Source organism: Lipophrys pholis (genome assembly GCF_963383615.2).
Source record: "Lipophrys pholis genome assembly, chromosome: 10".
Taxonomy (NCBI): Eukaryota; Metazoa; Chordata; class Actinopteri; order Blenniiformes; family Blenniidae; genus Lipophrys; species Lipophrys pholis.
The window spans coordinates 6,585,942-6,603,682 of record NC_137640.1 but is presented as its reverse complement, the minus strand read 5'-3'; the positions used below and the strand labels follow the sequence as shown (position 1 = coordinate 6,603,682).

Genomic DNA, 17,741 nt, shown 5'->3' with positions numbered 1-17,741 from the left:
GTTTACATTTTATTGATCTCTTAACTTTGAGAGGGAAAAAAAAAAAAAGATGTCCAAATGAAAAGCTTTAAGTCCAAGAGTAAAAGAAACACTACTGTTCTAACAAGATAGGAGTTTGATTATGTTTGCATTTGAGTGAAGCGGGTTTATCAACGGAGATGCGTCTTCCCAAGCAGCCCTGTCGGTTCTCTTAATGTGCAGCATCCAACTTCACTGTCAGTGTTTTCTGCCTCAGCATTAACCCTTGAAAAAAAAAAAACCCAAGTAGGGAGGAAACGGTGAAACACTAATGTGTAATGTCTTAATGTTCAACAAAGGGAGTAAACCGCTCAAAGAAAAGAGTGCACACACTCTTTTATCCCATCCACGTGTACGCCTCCCGTCCTCTTAGGAAGTGGAAAAGTTTTCTCTGTCGGCCTCTTAAGTGTCTGGCCTTCAGCTATATCCCCCTCTTTTCCTCCTTCCTCCATCTATCCCTGCATCACATCTTAATGTGTTTGATAAAACATCAGGCGTGGAGGGAAGGGCACACGGCGGATGATGTGCTTTTTTTTTTTTTTTTTTTTTTTTTTTGGGCCAAAACAGGCATCCGCTAAAGGACGAGGATAAAGAGCTGAGTCTGCTCTGTCTGTCAATCCGAGTCTGTCCGTCCACTCGCTGCATTAAGAAGCCGTTCAGCTTCTTTTCAAAGCCGGCCACTCTTGTTGGATGGCTGCATCTCAGGCCTTTTGTGCCCCCTCAATCTCCCCATCCTACCACCACAACCGCCCACCCCTTGCCTCTCAGCCCGCTGCTGAGTGTCTGTAATGGCCCAGACGAGGAGGGGGGCAAAAAAAAACGAGGAAGTAAGAGGAATGGAGGAATGGAGCAAGAAAGAGAGACGGAGCGGGAGGAACTGGAGGGTGAAGCAGGGAAGGGACAAAAGGAGGAGAGAGGAAAGTAATGCAGAGAGTGGCGGCGGCGGAGAAAGAGGAGATGCAGGAGCGAGATGCACAGGGGGAAAAGGAGGCCGAGTCTTTAGGAGGAAGCCAGGCGGCACTAAGCATCTCTGTTGCTGCCCAGTCAGGCCTGCCGTCCCCCCCTGGCCATGAAAACCTCCCCCGCACCACATCTCTCTCAGACCACAGCGGACTCCTCTCCTCCGCGGCCCACTTTGTCCTCCCATCCCTCATCCCCATTTGGATTTTGTACTCTTATAAAGACTTTCACAAGAATTACTTTAAACCTATTAAAAACAACACTTTGTGTTCACAGGCGTATGGCCTGGCAGCCACATGTATTATTCAGGAAAGTTATATGTTGTTATTATGAGTTCAGACTCCTTGGGAATTTTGTCACTTGACAGGTAACTGGTACTCTGTATGTTTTATTTCATTAAAAATATGAAAATACTGAGATTTTTTAATACAAAATCTCCCGTAGACATTAATTTCAAGGGATTTACAGCCAGAGAAGTATCTTAACTTAGTTTTTAATTTCAGCCTTTTACTATTTAACTGCATTGCTTTTGTATTATTGCACTGTGCAAAAACAGTTAACAGTTAAAAATGGTTTTTTTTAAAATAATGAATCAATAACTTCCCAAACCCTCCTGAACATGAGACTTAAACTGCACCATATCTGCTCTATGATGGCAAAAGTAAGTACCTCAATGGACAAGGACAACTAATATTTACAATAATTACACCCAGTACAAAGTAGTAACTTGACACAATGATGTGGTTATAAAACACATAGACACAAGACAAACAAACATAATCTCAACCTCACCTCTTTCAAAAGAATCATCTGACATACATTTTAGCACAAAACTGGAATGCGATGTGAGTCTTTGAAGTTTGGAAATTTCTCAACAAAAATGAGAAAGATGCAGTCTTAACTTCTTGATGGAGCCCAACCTCGGTGTGCGACAACCACTAATTTGTTTACAATAATTACACAAAGGTAGAATCATTTGCCAATGACACACCGAGGTGTCAGAGAGACAAATGAAAGCAAAAAAAACCCCCCAAAAACTTGCTCTGTTTGCAGTCTTCTTTTATGGTCCTCACAAGACTATAGTACACACACACACACACACACACACACACACACACACACACACACACACACACACACACACACACACACACACACACACACACACACACACACACACACACACACACACACACACACACACACACACACACACACACACACACACACACAGCCAGTGGCCTCAGGACTAATTGCTAGATTGGAGCAGATTTTCTAGTTCAGTTCAGGGCTGTAATTGTGAGGAGAGCAGAGAGGAATGACAGGGCTTCAAGCTGAGAGGACAAATCACCAGGGGCTGCCGATTAGACGGCACTGATGTGCACAAGTGTGCGTGCGTGTGTGTGTGTGTGTGTGTGTGTGTGTGTGTGTGTGTGTGTGTGTGTGTGTGTGTGTGTGTGTGTGTGTGTGTGTGTGTGTGTGTGTGTGTGTGTGTGTGTGTGTTGGGGGTGAGGGGTTAAGCCAACCACTTCCCAGTTCCAGGTTTCCGTGGCACTGACCCCAAACTGCCACACACAGACTCACCATGCTGACCCACTCTGGACGCCGCCGTGCCAAACGCAGTGCACAAACAATCTCCAGGTGTGTTACACCCACTACGGCAGACAAAGCCTATGACCGTTCTGGACGTGTTTGTTTGACAGAGAATCAAAGAGATGAAGGATTCAGAAAGGCCAACCAAATCATCCCCCAAAACATTAAAATTCATCTATAAAAAGGTGAAACTTCACATCTCAGTATTATTTCTGATTAATCTCCGTACAGGCAAACACTGTCTTTGCAGGTCAGAGTAGGAGGACCAGAGGTCACTGATCTTTAAGCAGCTGGTAAAAGCTGAGTGAAAAAAAAATAAGGCCATATTCTACAAAAAAAGAAAATTCATGATACATTAAGTGTTAACAGTTTAGAAGTGACAAAACAATACTAAGTAAAAAGCTCTGGCTATAAAGAATAAAAGATAAATATCATATCTTACAGCAAGATAAGTGAAAATAACAGTATAAAATATAAATATAATATAAACATGAAACACTATAAGTGTTGCGCAGATGCATGTTCAAACATAATTAGATGAGTGACTCCTGTGAAAATAACTACCTGATACTGAACTATGTACTTAATTATAGTACTTTTTGCTTGTTGGTATTTCTAGAAACTTGAGTAAATCTAAAACACAAGTTGATGAAATCAATCCAAACTGTCACTTCACAATGTAAACAAGTCTGATCAAAGAAATAATGAAGACATTCAAACTACAGCTGGGTTATCCGATATTTTAGGTGATCCTCCCATATGAAACAAAATAAATGAAGGAAGACAAAAAAACAAACAAGAAAACTGCTATAATTTGCAGAATTTTGTATAATAGTGGCATTAACACTGTACAGGTGAGAAGTGAATCTGGAACAAAGTAAATGACTTCTGTTATTGTACAACTAAAAACGCCATCGGCTCTCCAGGCGGCTGCTGCTACAGTAGTCAGCTGACTGCCTGGAGGATTCCTGCTCCCTGGTTTTACTGCTGCATGTGAAAGTGAAGCTTAAGATGCAATGCAAATCTTTTATTTTCCGTAGCTTATCATTGCACAAACTGTTAATCCAGCCGTTTGTCTATAACTGCGAACTGAACGTATGGAACACGTCAACTTCAGAGTGTGACCGATCGTATTGACTGCATCGCACCTCTGGGACTCTTCCTCCCTCTACAGGAGTCCCATCAGACACAGTAAGACAAGAAGGAGGCGCAGTGAGAGGGACGACAGAGAAGGCAACGCACACACACCCACACACACACACACACACACACACGCACACGCACACGCACAAGCATGCAGGCATTTTGCAGCTATATACACCTGCATATAAAGACCAGCACCGCCAGTAAGGCCTGCACGGACTCAGACACCCTGCATCTGCAGCCACACCTGGCCGGAGTGTTTCTGAGTTCAGTCTGGCGTTAAAGAGTGTTGGAATAAAGAAGACATGGAGAGCAAGAAGACATTCAGACATGCTGTACAACTTCTCTGCGTTACTTGGCGAGTCAATCATGCAGACAATCTGTCAGCCAGCTTACCTTACCGTGATGTCATGGCTGTCATTATGACACGGGGCCACGGTCATCTCGTCTGATTGGACGTCAGCTGCTGTCCGAAACCATTACATCCATGGCAGGAGAAGGAAAGCTGGACTCTATTTTTTTTTCCTCCCTTTTATTCTGTAAAGCCTGGTGGTCTTGCTGTCTTGAGTCTCATTATATTTCCAACCTTGGCTTAGGTCCTACTGTACATCCTGAAGACGTTCTCCTTCAGATTAAAACACCTGTCACACTTCTTCTAAATCCATGACTTTTCCTCTCCACATTTTCTCCACTACCTCTTCCTCTGTCCTACCTGCCTCCACACTCCTCCTTCATCTCCACCCTTCCTCCAGCCTAAGCCTTCCTCTTCCAGCTGTGGCATCTTCATCGTGGCCTCGTCTCATGCCTCCATTTTCTTCACCTTCTTCTGCACCTCTCCCACCCATCTCATTTTCCTTCTCATTTTCTCCCCTGGCTCCAGCCCCATCATCCCCTTAACCCCGGGGCCCTTGGAGCTTGCACCGCGGCCTCGGCTCTCCCCTCTTCCTGCCTCTCCTCCAGCCTGCCTTTCCCTCTACTCTGCCTCCCTCAGCCCCAGCCTTCTGCTCAGTGTTCAAGGGGAGAGCCAGCTAGGAATGCTGTGGCTCTAGACGTTTTGTCCAAGCCCTAGGTCTCTTTCACTGAGGCAAGATTAGTTCATACAAAAACTCAACAATACACCACTGAAAGCCATTGTTGATATTCAACATTTTTCACATAGCGGAGCAGAATAGACAATGCGGCAGCCGGGAAAGCCCGAAGCGGACTTTCAGGGTTGATGGCTGATGGTATCTCAGCTGAGCGAGGCCTTAATCCCTTTTATACACACAAGTATACACACTCCCAACAGCCTGGAGACAGCAAAATCAATACTGCTCGCTGTGTCTCTGTCTGTCTGTGGATCAGTGGGTGGATGTGTGTGATAGGGAGGTGAATAGTGCTCTGTGTGTGTGTGTGTGTGTGTGTGTGTGTGTGTGTGTGTGTGTGTGTGTGTGTGTGTGTGTGTGTGTGTGTGTGTGTGTGTGTGTGTGTGTGTGTGTGTGTGTGTGTGTGTGTGAGACAGAAACTTTGTTAGATCTTTGTACATGAAGGATTTCTCAAGGTTTGGGCCGACACAACAGTATTTCTGCTTCAAACTAATGAAAGCAATAGAAAAAAAATGATCTATTGTAACCATGGCAATCATCACTGGCTGCATGGTGGTGTAGTGGTTAACGCTCTAATCTCATGGCAAGCATGTCCCTGGTTCGAGTCTTTAGTCTGAGGGGCCGTTCTGTGTGAAGTTTGCATGTGTGAGTTCTGTCTCCAGCAACAGGAAAAATGCATTTCTTACTGTTGATGTGAGCGTGATTGTCTTTCTGTGTTCAGCCCGTGACTGACCGGTGGACGACCTGTAAGAAGGTGCATCCAGCCTGGCTCCGGTGTCCCGATAAAGCTGCTTAGAAGGAAGCATTGCATGATTGTAAAAAAATATATTGAGTGTACAAATACTAGAGACATGTGACAGCACCATGATTGGAGGATCCAATTGTTTTCTTGTGTTTGGTTTGGCATTTTTTCACATTACCATAAAAAAACAGCAAGCAGGATGATCTGCACTATATTACTTTTACTTTCGATTAAGTCTTTTATCCACGAGTAAACATATTTGAATCCTGCAGTTACATCCCTAAGCTTTTTAATTAATTTTTATTTTGCTCACATGCACTCCAAATCAAAATGATGCATACGTGTCTTTATATTGAACTTAACAAGAGTCAGATCATTAATTCCTGATGCCACACCTCCTTACTCCTTCATTTATGTCAACACTTTACAGACCGATGACTCATAAAATTAACCGAATCTGAATCGATACATACGGGATAATGTAAAATCATGCCACATGTAGATCCAGAGAAAAGGAGAGGAAAAGCACACAAATAGTTTAAAGAAAGGGAATTTAAGTTCATTGGTTAAAAGCACGAATAAAACAAACCACAACAACCATGTGAACACGGGATCCTAAACAAGCTGTGATGCAGAGTAAAACATTTCAAACTTTCCATTACCAACATCATAAAGCCTGGAAATGTGTGTGTGCCTGGAAATCTACTGCAAATACACACTCAACAGAGTTTGTATTCAAAATTCTAATCATAAAATAACTCTAAGTTTCTAACTAATCTCAAAATGTGTCACTCCCCACAAAAACCCGGTGTCTCAAGTAGAAGCTGAAATCGATGAAATATGTAACCTGGATTTTGCTCTGGAAACTATATGACACAATGGCAATGTCACACAGAATGTAAAGTGCATTTGTAATAAAAAAAGATTAAAAAAAATAATATTAGCAAGGATTTCATAAAATAAGAAGCAAAACATTTTTTTTTATTTTTTAATTAACTACTGGCCACATTTTCAGTGACAAGGACGGTGCAGGATTCAGACTCCAGCAGCAAATCCTGATTACAGCTGGTTAATGTGATGAATACCATGTCATGTAGGACTCATAAATCACGTCAAGCCTGCGGAAACATTTCATAAAACATGATTAAAAGTGTCGTGTAACATTGGGGAGCAACGGTGTCAGAGTGAGACATGTTAATTGTGCACTAATGATATGTAATGAATGTCATCAGCCCCGAGGCTTCGGCTAACGAGCTAAATGAACTGGCACTAATGGGCCTGTTAGCTTATCTTAGCGCTAACATTAGCTAGCGTAATAAAGGGTTTGTCTGGCGCTGACGGCGGCCGACGACTCTGAGTGGCAACAGCAACTTTCCAGAGGTGTCATATTACAATTAGATGCTTCTTTTAAAAAGCTTTTTGACACCGACAACAACATGAAAACAAAAGACCCTCGGGAGGGAATTTGTCACGCAGACAGCAAAACAGCCGCACTTTAAAAAAAAAAAAAAAAAGAAAAGAAAAGAAAAAAGAAAAGTCACTCTTATCTTTATTTTCTTCTTTCATTTGCAACAAATCTGCTGCTCTCCACCTGGACTCCAGATCCAGATCCAGCTGCCGGGCTTTCCCACGGCCCCCCCCAAGTCTCTGCTAGGTAGCAAAGGAGAAGAAGAAGAGGAGGACGTGGAGAGCTCTCTCTCTCTCTCTCTCTCTCTCTCTCTCTCTCTCTCTCTCTCTCTCTCTCTCTCTCTCTCTCTCTCTCTCTCTCTACCAATTGACAGGTGATTGATGGCTATCTCCTCAGCCTGACAAAGAGCAGCATTAGCATAACTAAAGCAATGTACAGTAGAGTTGGGCAAACAGTAAATTACATGTTACCCCCCCCCCCCCCCGCTCTCTCTCGCCTCTCTTTACCTCTCCCTCTCTCTCCCCTCTCTCTCGCCCTCCACTCCCTCATTCAGTCGAACACTACGGCAGGCAAACAAAACAAAACAAAGTATGCTTTTTGTCCCTCCAGTGAGCCCTTAAACAGCGTGGCTTGACAGCTTCTTTAGAAGGAGACACACAAAAGGCCTGACAGTGAGGGAGAGAGGGAGAAACACACTCACACACACACACACACACACACACACACACACACACACACACACACACACACACACACACACACACACACACACACACACACACACACACACACACACACACACACACACACACACACACACACACACACACACACACACACACACACACACACACACACTACAATGCGTGCAGGACCAGTGATCTCAGGGTGGGTTTCTGAGCTGAAACTGGCGGCGTGTGAACTGTAAACACAAACAATGCCATACTTTCATGCTTTAAGACCAAAGTTCCGTCCCTTAAGCTGCACGACACAGGAGGACTGCCGCCTCACGTTGTTGCACCTCTGCTCATTTCTTGTCAGTGCTGATTCACATGTTAGTGACTCATAAGCAGAGGTGGACAGATTACTACTACTGGTACACTAATCAAATCATACACAACTCATAGTGTAAATACTGTTGTTAAATGCACTTTTGTTAAAAACCAACCAAATTATTAGGTACTGTTAAACTACATGGGCAGACATATTATTATGTTATCAAAGCACATTTCTCATACAAACAATAACGTTTACATGAATTACATTAAAGCCCTTTTGTTACCCAATGATGATAAAAAAGCAGGAAATGACTGTTTAAAGAACAAACATATTGGATACAGGCTTTATGGCATTTAATACATACTCATATTGATATTCAGTAAAAATACTAACCTGTAGCTACCTACCAGAGTATAAGTATGAATACATAACAGAACTTAGTTTAAGTGTCTAAAACATTACTTAAAGTATTTGTGATATGTTACCTCGACTCTTGATCATTTATAGTCACACTTATTGAAAATGCAACAAAGGTGTGTGTATTGTATATTTTTATTTTGGGAATAATGTTGCAGAAGAACTGAGATGAGACATGGAGAGCTTTTTGATAAGAGACAAACTTTTCCACATTTGTACATTCATCTGAGATCAGCTCCAGCATCTTATGATTTACAGAAAGTGACAAAAAGCCCTTTAAAGTCACTCCACCAGAATCCACACGGGAAAAATGAAAAATTTAGGACCCAGTTTTTAATGTTGATGTAGATCTGTAATACGTTGTCAAAACAATTCCTGAAGGAAATTTGTCATTACACTCCAAACACGTATTTTCAGCATTTAAGGGGCCGTCCACATGAGCATGCCGGCTCACGTAAACGCACTGTTTTGGGCCAATCATCCCGACGCGAGCCGAAGCAGGAACAGGAGCATAGACCTGTATAACCTATATAAAAGTCTATGAGGAGTCTACTTCTAAATTTATATGTGCTCTGTGTCGTCTTCTGAGTGGTGTATTTGGTGAGTCACAGCGCCCCTAAAGGCCTGACATATGTACTGCATGTCTTTAAGCCTCGAGTTGAGCCGTGTTCATAGTGACGTGTGGAAGGAATGTTTTGGGGGGGAGAACGCCGGGGAGAAAAAAGATCCTTTTGGATCATGTGGACTGGGCCTAAATCTCGTGAAACATCCCCAGGTTTGTTGACATCTTGTGATCATGGAAACTCCCCAAATTTCCTGAGGCATTGTGTCTCAAGATCCCGTTTGCTCGCGAGATCTCGATTTGCACTGGAAAAATGATGACCGATCAGTTTCACAACATTTACGACTATTCTCGTGGCTTGAATACACTTTCTTTGAGAAACTCTGGTTACTTGAGCTGCCGCAGCACCATCTTTGATACCCCAGAAGCCCTTGGTTTAGCAAAACATAAACGCAGTTTGAAGGCTACAAATTCCGGTTTGTTTGTCAACATATCGACTTTGGTGTGATCGATTTAGGCAACTGCGGTTTGGAAATGAGCGGAAATGAGTGGTGATGGGCTTGTTTTTATGAATTGGTTAGGGTTGATTTACAAATTGAGACACTTGGTAAAACTGCATTTTTCATAAGCACTTACAGACAAAATGCAAACGCCATACACAAAGCTATGACTATATCCATTATAATAGGAATTTCAAACAATAGCTTTTTTTATTACAACCCCATTTTGGGACTTCACAAACAACTCTAAATGTGTCAAGGATCTCTTGAACTATCTTGAAATAATAGTCGTTCGAGGCAAAAAAAAAAAAAAAAACTCCAGCTTTCTTTTTTAACCTTTCAAAATTTACTTTATCTTGTTCTTCAGCATTTTCTCATATCAAAACAAGATTATAACCAATGAATGATGATCATTTCTTTATTTGATTTATTTTATTCATTCATTTGATTCATTTATTATTTAAAATAGTCGTGGACGAGTTGTCCGGGGTTGCAGTTTTGTGGACGAGTTGTCCTTCAGCCTGCACAGATATACGCAGGTAACTCAGGTAAGTTGCATCTCTGACTCATAAGTGTTTTTCTCAGTTAATATTCTTGTGAGTAAATGTTTGTTCATGCCCCCAAAAGGTATGCACGGATTCTGAATTTGACAGTTTGATGATGTTACAAGACCAACATGAGGTGGTCTCAAATTAGTCTTGTAACAATTTGAGACAATTGTTTCCCAAAGTTAAATATTTCTATATGGAATCCTTGATAGCTCACTAACTCAATAAATACATGAATGAATAATTGAATAGGCACATTAATCAAGAACATTTGGGTTTCGCATTGTACTTTTCGAACAATTATCCTTTCTCGGAGGTGAAATCGCCCAAATCCTATCACATGATTCAGAGTGATCTGCTGTCTAACTGGTAATTTTTTTATGTAAAAGTTGCACCCGATTGCACTGAGGCAGCTGTTTATTTCTAGGAAATCCAATACGCATCTGTGAGATTTGATTCGTTTACCAGCTAAACTCAGCCTGGATAGTCAATTTCACTCAAAAACATGAAGTGAAAAGAAAGATATTCGATTTCGGCAGGCGTGTGAGATAATCTACCTCCATCTAAAAAGCTTTTGAAGAGACCCTTTTCAATACTTTCCACCATTCACCACATTTGTGAATAATTTGTTGTTGCACTCAGATGTGGTCAGAAAACTGTTTCCACAGTTAAGTTTGTTTCAAGCATACTCCGGCTTTTTAGGTACAAAAACTTCTCAGTCAGGGTTAGAGGAAGGTCGGGGCCGTTGTCACAAAAAAACAGCATGAAATGTTGAAATGGGATGCAAGAAAAAAAAATAAAAAAGAAGAAGAAATGCCTTCCGTGTAAGTGACGTGCTTTGTAAAACCGTGAAAATAACCACACTTTAACACCGCATAACTGTGGCTGCCTCATTCATTTCAATGAGAGCCGCTGCAGACGTGCTGCCGGCTCAATGCGGCTCAATGAAATGCAGGATTGTGAGGTACGAAGTTGAAATTTGCAGCAACACATTCAAATGAATGGTGAGGTTTGAGCAATCTGCGACATTAACCACGCAGTGTACATTTTCTCCTCTTCGGAGATGGCTACATTAGTCTATCTTGATGTTGCCTTTGTGCAAAGAGTGGAAAGATGTATGGACGGACAAACAGTGGTGACCACATACTGGCCTCTCTCTCTCTCCCTCTCTCTCCCTCTTAGGCCAGCAATCTGTTCTGTAATTGTTTATTCATGGTGTGAATCTTTAAAAAGGGGGGCCCTAGCCTGGCGCTAAGATAATGGCGTGCTCTGTGTCGTTAGCTAGTGAGGCTAAATTACCGCCCGTTGCAGAGTTACCATGGAAATAGGCCACAATGAGAGTGATTAGTCTTGTGTCTTTTACACACCGAGATGCTTCGTGGTGCAGGAGGACACACAGAAACCCTCTTTCATTTCCTTCGTTTGAGGAAATACAATTTGTTGTGTGTGCAGAATCAGTCACTTTAATATAGCGATGAGAGTACTCACATCAGCACCAAAGACTATTATGAAACAAATAAACATGTCCCGATACATGGTAATTTTCCTTCTCTAATTTCTCCTAACTTTATATTTCATTTTAAAACAATGACGTCTTATGTGTTTTTTGTGAAGTGAAAAATATTTGTATATGTTTCTCCCTGTTATTGTGCTGGAAATCGTCACTTTTGTATTAACTGGCTGGTTTATTGTGCTTTAATCATCTTCAATTGTTTATTTTTCACCAAATCTTTTCTTCCAGATTTTCTGGTGCAGTTGTCTCTGTGCTCCGCTCCGCCACCGCCTGAGTCGGTCTTTTCCTCTGTCGCTCAACATATGACTCTCTGCACAGGTGTGTTTATATACACGTATGTGTGGGTGTGCTTGCTGATCCACATGTGACGATCCTCGGGGCGAGTGTGAGTGGCACGCCACTGACACTCAACAGGAGAGTATCCGGCTCACTTCCTATTTGCGTCGCTCCCAAACAAGGCGACATAGTGGGAGGAGAGGAGACGGGGGGAGAGTCGAGGAGATAATCTGTCTCAGTGTGAAGTTGCCAGTGAACATCAGGAGTGGAGAAACTGAAATAGCCATCATTACCTGGCTTGCTGCTGTCACCTACTGAGAGGTGTGCGTGTTGCCTGTGTGTGCGTGTGTGCAGTCCAACACCAACAATCACAATGTTTCTAATTGGAGAAGGATGGCTGCCAGTCAGTGCAGCAGCGATGTGATGAGGATTCAGAGTAAAACCAGAAGGCTTCAGTCTACGTTGGTGTTTTCAAATACAACAAAAATAGTTAGTGATTGTCAATAGTTAAAAAAATAGTCAATAGAACAGTTGTGAAGATTTTAGATTCAACACACCATAAAGTTTGTTTCTCATCAGTTAATCAAGCTTACATTGACAACAAAGTCATAATATGGACTCTGTATCTAAAGCTACACATTTCTGAACAGGAAACAGTGGATTCTAACGAGTGTATTTCTTTGTGGAGTCTGCATGTTCCTCCAGCCTCTGTGCAGGTTTTCTCCTGGTCCCTGTCCACACGAGCCAAAACAATCTTTTTTCCCGCCCGGCGTTCTTTCCATCCACACGTCGCTATGAACACAGCTAGGCACGATGCAGTACATATGCCATGCCTTTAGGGGGTGCCATGACTCAACAAATGCACAAAAAATGCAGAAGACGACATGGAGAAGACTCCTGCTCCTCCTAGTACTTGAGAAATCCAACATGTCGCCTTATTAAACCTACTAGCGTCAGTAGGTTCTGCAGCTTGACCTGGAGCATGTGGTCCGCCATTGTTGTCTTTATTTAGTGACATCATGGACAGGGTCACGGCCTCGTTTTCCACCAATGTGCGTCTTTGCCCATCCTCACCTCAAAGCCAAGCCGGCATTTTAAAATAACAATGCGCGTACATGAAATGGCGTCCTCGTGTGGACAGGCCTTAAATGGGTTTTAGGTTTGTCGATTTCTACTCTCTTAACCCTGTGATGGACTGGTGACCTGTTTGTGGGTATAGGAGACGGACGGATGGAGAATGAGTGATTCATTTTGGACTTTTAACATCATATAGCAACTTAACTTTCCAAGCAGTTGCCAATTAAAATTAATTTGTATGAATTATGTGAATTCATTCAGATACACAGTACAGTTATTTGTTTTGAAGTTAAGGCATGAACAAGCACATTTCACCTGCTTGTTTGTAATCTCATCTTGTGCACATAAAAGACAACTTACAGCAGCAGCTCCCACTGATTCCCAGAACAATGCATTGCATATAAACTTTTATAAAATAATCCTCTCAAAGACAAGACATTCTCTCACTATGAAAACAAATGAGGTAATGACGCCTATGGAAGTTGCATCCTGGATTTGATTCTAATTATGAAAAACACCAGAGGCTTTCGCTTGGAGATAGGAGTACACAGGTTTGGTAATTCCTTGGTTATTAACACTATTTGTGAAACTCCACATCTCGAAGTGTCCTTGAGCAAGACACCGAATGCCAAATGGCTCCTTTTTGATGGATTTAGCATCTCACATAGCAGCCACCTGTGTATATGTGATAGCGCTTTTGGGACTGCTCACGTAGTGGAAAAAGTGACTTTTGTGTCACCACCGAACCTCAAATGCACATTTGTGGCTGAAGTCGCAGGCTCAAATCCACTCACGCACAAGGAGAACATGCAAACACACACACCAAGGCTCCCATGCCAACCCAGACTTCAATCAGGTAAATAGCTGCTAAGACGTGAGACTGCAAATCACTACACACCCGGAACAAAGGCGGCCCGGATTAAAGTCATTTTCAACCATTCGATCTTATCATGCATGTTTGAGGATTCTCTCGTTCTGTCAAATTTTATTCATTTATTTATCCATCTCACCAATTCATCAGAGTTCAGGTCAAAGGTGCCAGAGCCTGTCCCAGCTTACTGCTAAATTGCAGTGTACACACTAGACATTCACACACACACTCAAAAAAAATAAATCAAATTTAGAAACACATTTGACATAAAATGTGTCTTTTGATTGTGGGTAAATGCTAAGAAAATCTACACATACTCAATAAGGACATGCACTCTCCACATATTAAGACTCCGAGCCTGGAATCAAGCGCTACCCACCGCTCAACTCTGTCATCCCATTTGTCCACCCAACAGCACATTTTCATTCTTCCACAGCCAAATCAGGACGCTAAAATAATCACTTTTTATACGCCACATAAATCTTAACATGAGTCATCTCAGGCTTATCGTGTAGTCATATGAAATGTAAATATATGACGATTTATCTGTAGTTTAAAATCCCTCGAATTCAATCATGAATGTGAACTACTTAAGGGTCTTTTCCAATGAACGATGTCACATCCATACACAAACACCATTTAACAATCTGATGAAGCAGCACGTTTGAGAAAATACGCATCCAGACATTGAAAAGGAAAACAGCAGTCATCAAAATCTCAGCTGAGTCTGTTGAGGATGTCGGCTTCCGGATTTAAGATTAAGCCGATAAAGTGCACTTTCCTCTGCTGTTTCACTGGCTCAGACCATTACATTGAAAATACGTGTTTTGCACGTGTGTTACGTAGATAAACTTATCAAAACTTTGTCAAATACCTGAGTTTGATTTGGTCATTGTGGGTGATTTGTTTGGTTCTACCAACTTTGTTCAATTAAAGTCCATTCCTGGTTATTATCGCCTACTTTCTAACAATCTATTAACCACCCAGGCCCGAGCTAATGCTCTTAACACACATTACTAACACTAATCTTCATCTCTAAGCTGAAGGCATTGTGTCTGGACCAGTGAGTGAGACTGTGGCAGTGACAGCAGGTGCCAAAGCTGCAGCAGCGAACCCCGAGCTAACGCCGCCTGAGCCCTATAAGACAGGAAATGCTGGGAGGGATTCTCACACACACACACACACACACACACACACACACACACACACACACACACACACACACACACACACACACACACACACACACACACACACACACACACACACACACACACACACACACACACACACACACACACACACACACACACACACACACACACACACACACACACGGATGTGCATATTAGGGGCGGGGGCTTGAGACAAAGGTGGCCTGCTGGACGGAGAAGATGATCGTTGGGTTGCGTCTGCATAACAGTGCAGCTCCGCAGGCAAACGACAGGCCTTCCTAAACCCCCGGAGTTTGCTGCCCTCGGGACAATGCACTATGAGTAGGTGTCGTGTGTGTTAGTCAAAGATTACCACGTTTAAAATTCGAACTACCTTCACTGTTAAATAGAGCGGCGAATAAAACACACACGACACTAACACCTGGTAAAACATTCACATTTTCTAAATATACTAAACTGATTCGTAGCAGCGGTAACACTGTAAACAGAACTTCCATATCTATTTGTTTAACTTACTCATCTGAAATGTGGTGAGAGTCCAACTCTAAATTCAGCAGCTATCACATTTATGATTTAGTTTCTGTGCAAACACACCAACATCTTTTATGATTTCCAGAAATTTGGAGGTAATAGGTATCTCATTGATATAACCACCTGAAGCTGTCCCCAGTTAAATAGTCTTGTATTTGTTATATTGTGACTTCAAGTTTGAAGGTCATGTAACCCTGAAACACTCAGATTCTGTCGTTCTGATAATACCTCTGTTGTGTACACTGTTGCATATGACTAGTCATGAATATGCCATTATTTTTGTTTATTATATTAGTTTTCATCCATTGGCAGCCATCGATCAACAGAGCAGCTGTTGGTCATTGCGTATCATGATCATCTTTGATTGGTTGGAAGGAGCTGCATCCTAAAGCAGCTTACCATTCAGACAACGTTGGGTATTCCCCCGACAAATCCGCGAGTCCATTAAATCCGGGGCACTTATAGACAATCACGCGAGTACATTATTACTATTACGGACAATTTGAACTCACCAATTAATCTAAAAAGCATATCGATCATAGGCTGGAGCACTCGGAGATGAACATTCTCAACTTTGAGATGACATCCACAATTAAACCCCTGTCAGCCAGTAGTTTTCAACCAGCAGCATCGTTCTTGTGCAGCGATTATGCAAACCACTGTTCCACCGGACAGAAGAAAACCTGATAAAGTCCATGAAATGAACATGTGACAGCAGACAGGGACATGAGGGGATTTTCTTAAACGGCCTCCCAGTACATGATGAATGAAGCTCATGACACAACGGAACAGTTTCTTTTTCTTGGATTGTCCTCAAATACAGTTTACGGTGATGCAAATATTCTTGTCGTTGTGTTACTTTTCTCCTGTCAAGAATTCAGAGATGTTGCTCCGACCTGCTTTTGTTGGAGGTCGAACAATTTCATTGAAGTGAAAACTATCAATCAACATATTGATTCACACTAATTAGGGTCAATCCCACCGTGTTTAGCTCAGCAGGCGAAGTCTGTGGTGTGTGTGTGTGTGTGTGTGTGTGTGTGCGCGCGCGTGTGTGTGCTAAGTCATCCATGTATGTGCCTACCGCATGTGTGTGTATGTGTGAGTACGTTTGCCTGTATACATTCTTCTGAGTGCGTGTGCGTCTTTGTCTCGGCTGTCACCCTGAAGGTTATCTCCGTGGTGGCAGCATCGTCAGGTGACAGCCGTATCCCATGATGCCAAGCGAGACTTCAAACTGTCCTTCCAGCCGCGGCTCCCCTGACGACCGGAGAAACACACAAATGCAGCCCCACAAAGACACACAGGGCATACACACCAAACACACCCTCCTCCAGTCGTAGGTGAAAGGTGTGTGTGCATGCGTACGTGTGCACGTGTGCGTGTGTGTGTGTGTGTGTGTGTGTGTGTGTGTGTGTGTGTGTGTGTGTGTGTGTGTGTGTGTGTGTGTGTGTGTCACTGCAGCAGAAGGGCTGCTCAGACTTTGATAAGCTATCACAGGTCCCAGGTGATGGTCCCTAACAGAACATCAGTCCAAAGGCACTGCCTGACAGCCGAATCAAACGCACCCAGACCAGGCAACCTGGCAACCCAAACCAAACAAACCCAAAACTGACAATATATATTATACATACATTTCCCTAAAACACACCCGAAAAAAAGGAAGACCTTTCAAAAACGACTGGTTCTTAAAAAAAGAAAACATCCCTGATAAGAAAGTGTATTTTTTAAAGGACCTGAGAGTGGTTCACCAGGATGGTTCGCGGCGCCACTCCAGGAGGCTTTTAGCACAGGAAGGCACCTCGAGCTTTCACAGCTGTGTGTGTTCCCAAAGAACACCTGTCACTCAAATTATGTTTCTATGTCCATTTTGCTTCTTTCCATTGAGCCATTTGCATCATATTCTCAGTGTTTCTGGAGCAGCTGTCTGAACTGAAAACAATGAGAAAAATGGTGAAGTGAATTACAAATAAATCCACTGATATCCGATATCAATATTGCCCACCCTGGGGTCTGCGACACTCGAGAAGTGTTTGTATCCTTACAGGCTTTTAACATTAGATTTGCACATGTGAAAGAAAAGGATATTAGGATATTACTTTCTAAACTCTAGCAGACTTGGGAAACTGGAATTCTTTCATTTTGGAGGTGACTCTGTTTGCATGTTGGTGAGAGTGGGTGTGTCCTCCTGCATTTAACTTCTAGTTAGAGGCAATCTGAGGGAAAAGAAAGGATGCCCATTAGGATAATGGGTGTCTAAATTTGTTCTGGTTTTGGTTGTGAGAGTCTCCGTACTGCTACGTCTTTATGTGTGTTATATAGGCTT

The 17,741-nt window shown here is 42.5% G+C and overlaps 1 protein-coding gene across 2 annotated transcripts in view; it reads right to left on the bottom strand.

Moving 5' to 3' along the window:
* Positions 1–4,719, bottom strand: part of LOC308116196 (uncharacterized protein) — an 89,401-nt gene extending 84,682 nt beyond the window's left edge. Inside the window, exon 1 of one of the 2 annotated variants that reach the window (XM_080474230.1) lies at positions 4,111–4,719. Coding sequence is in view for 1 of the 2 variants with exons in the window: in XM_080474229.1 (XP_080330355.1) it covers positions 4,111–4,157 (47 nt within the window). In the remaining variant the exon portion in view is untranslated. The remainder of the gene's footprint in view (positions 1–4,110) is intronic. The other variant, XM_080474229.1, reaches the window with a different exon arrangement.
* Positions 4,720–17,741: the final 13,022 nt, after the last annotated feature.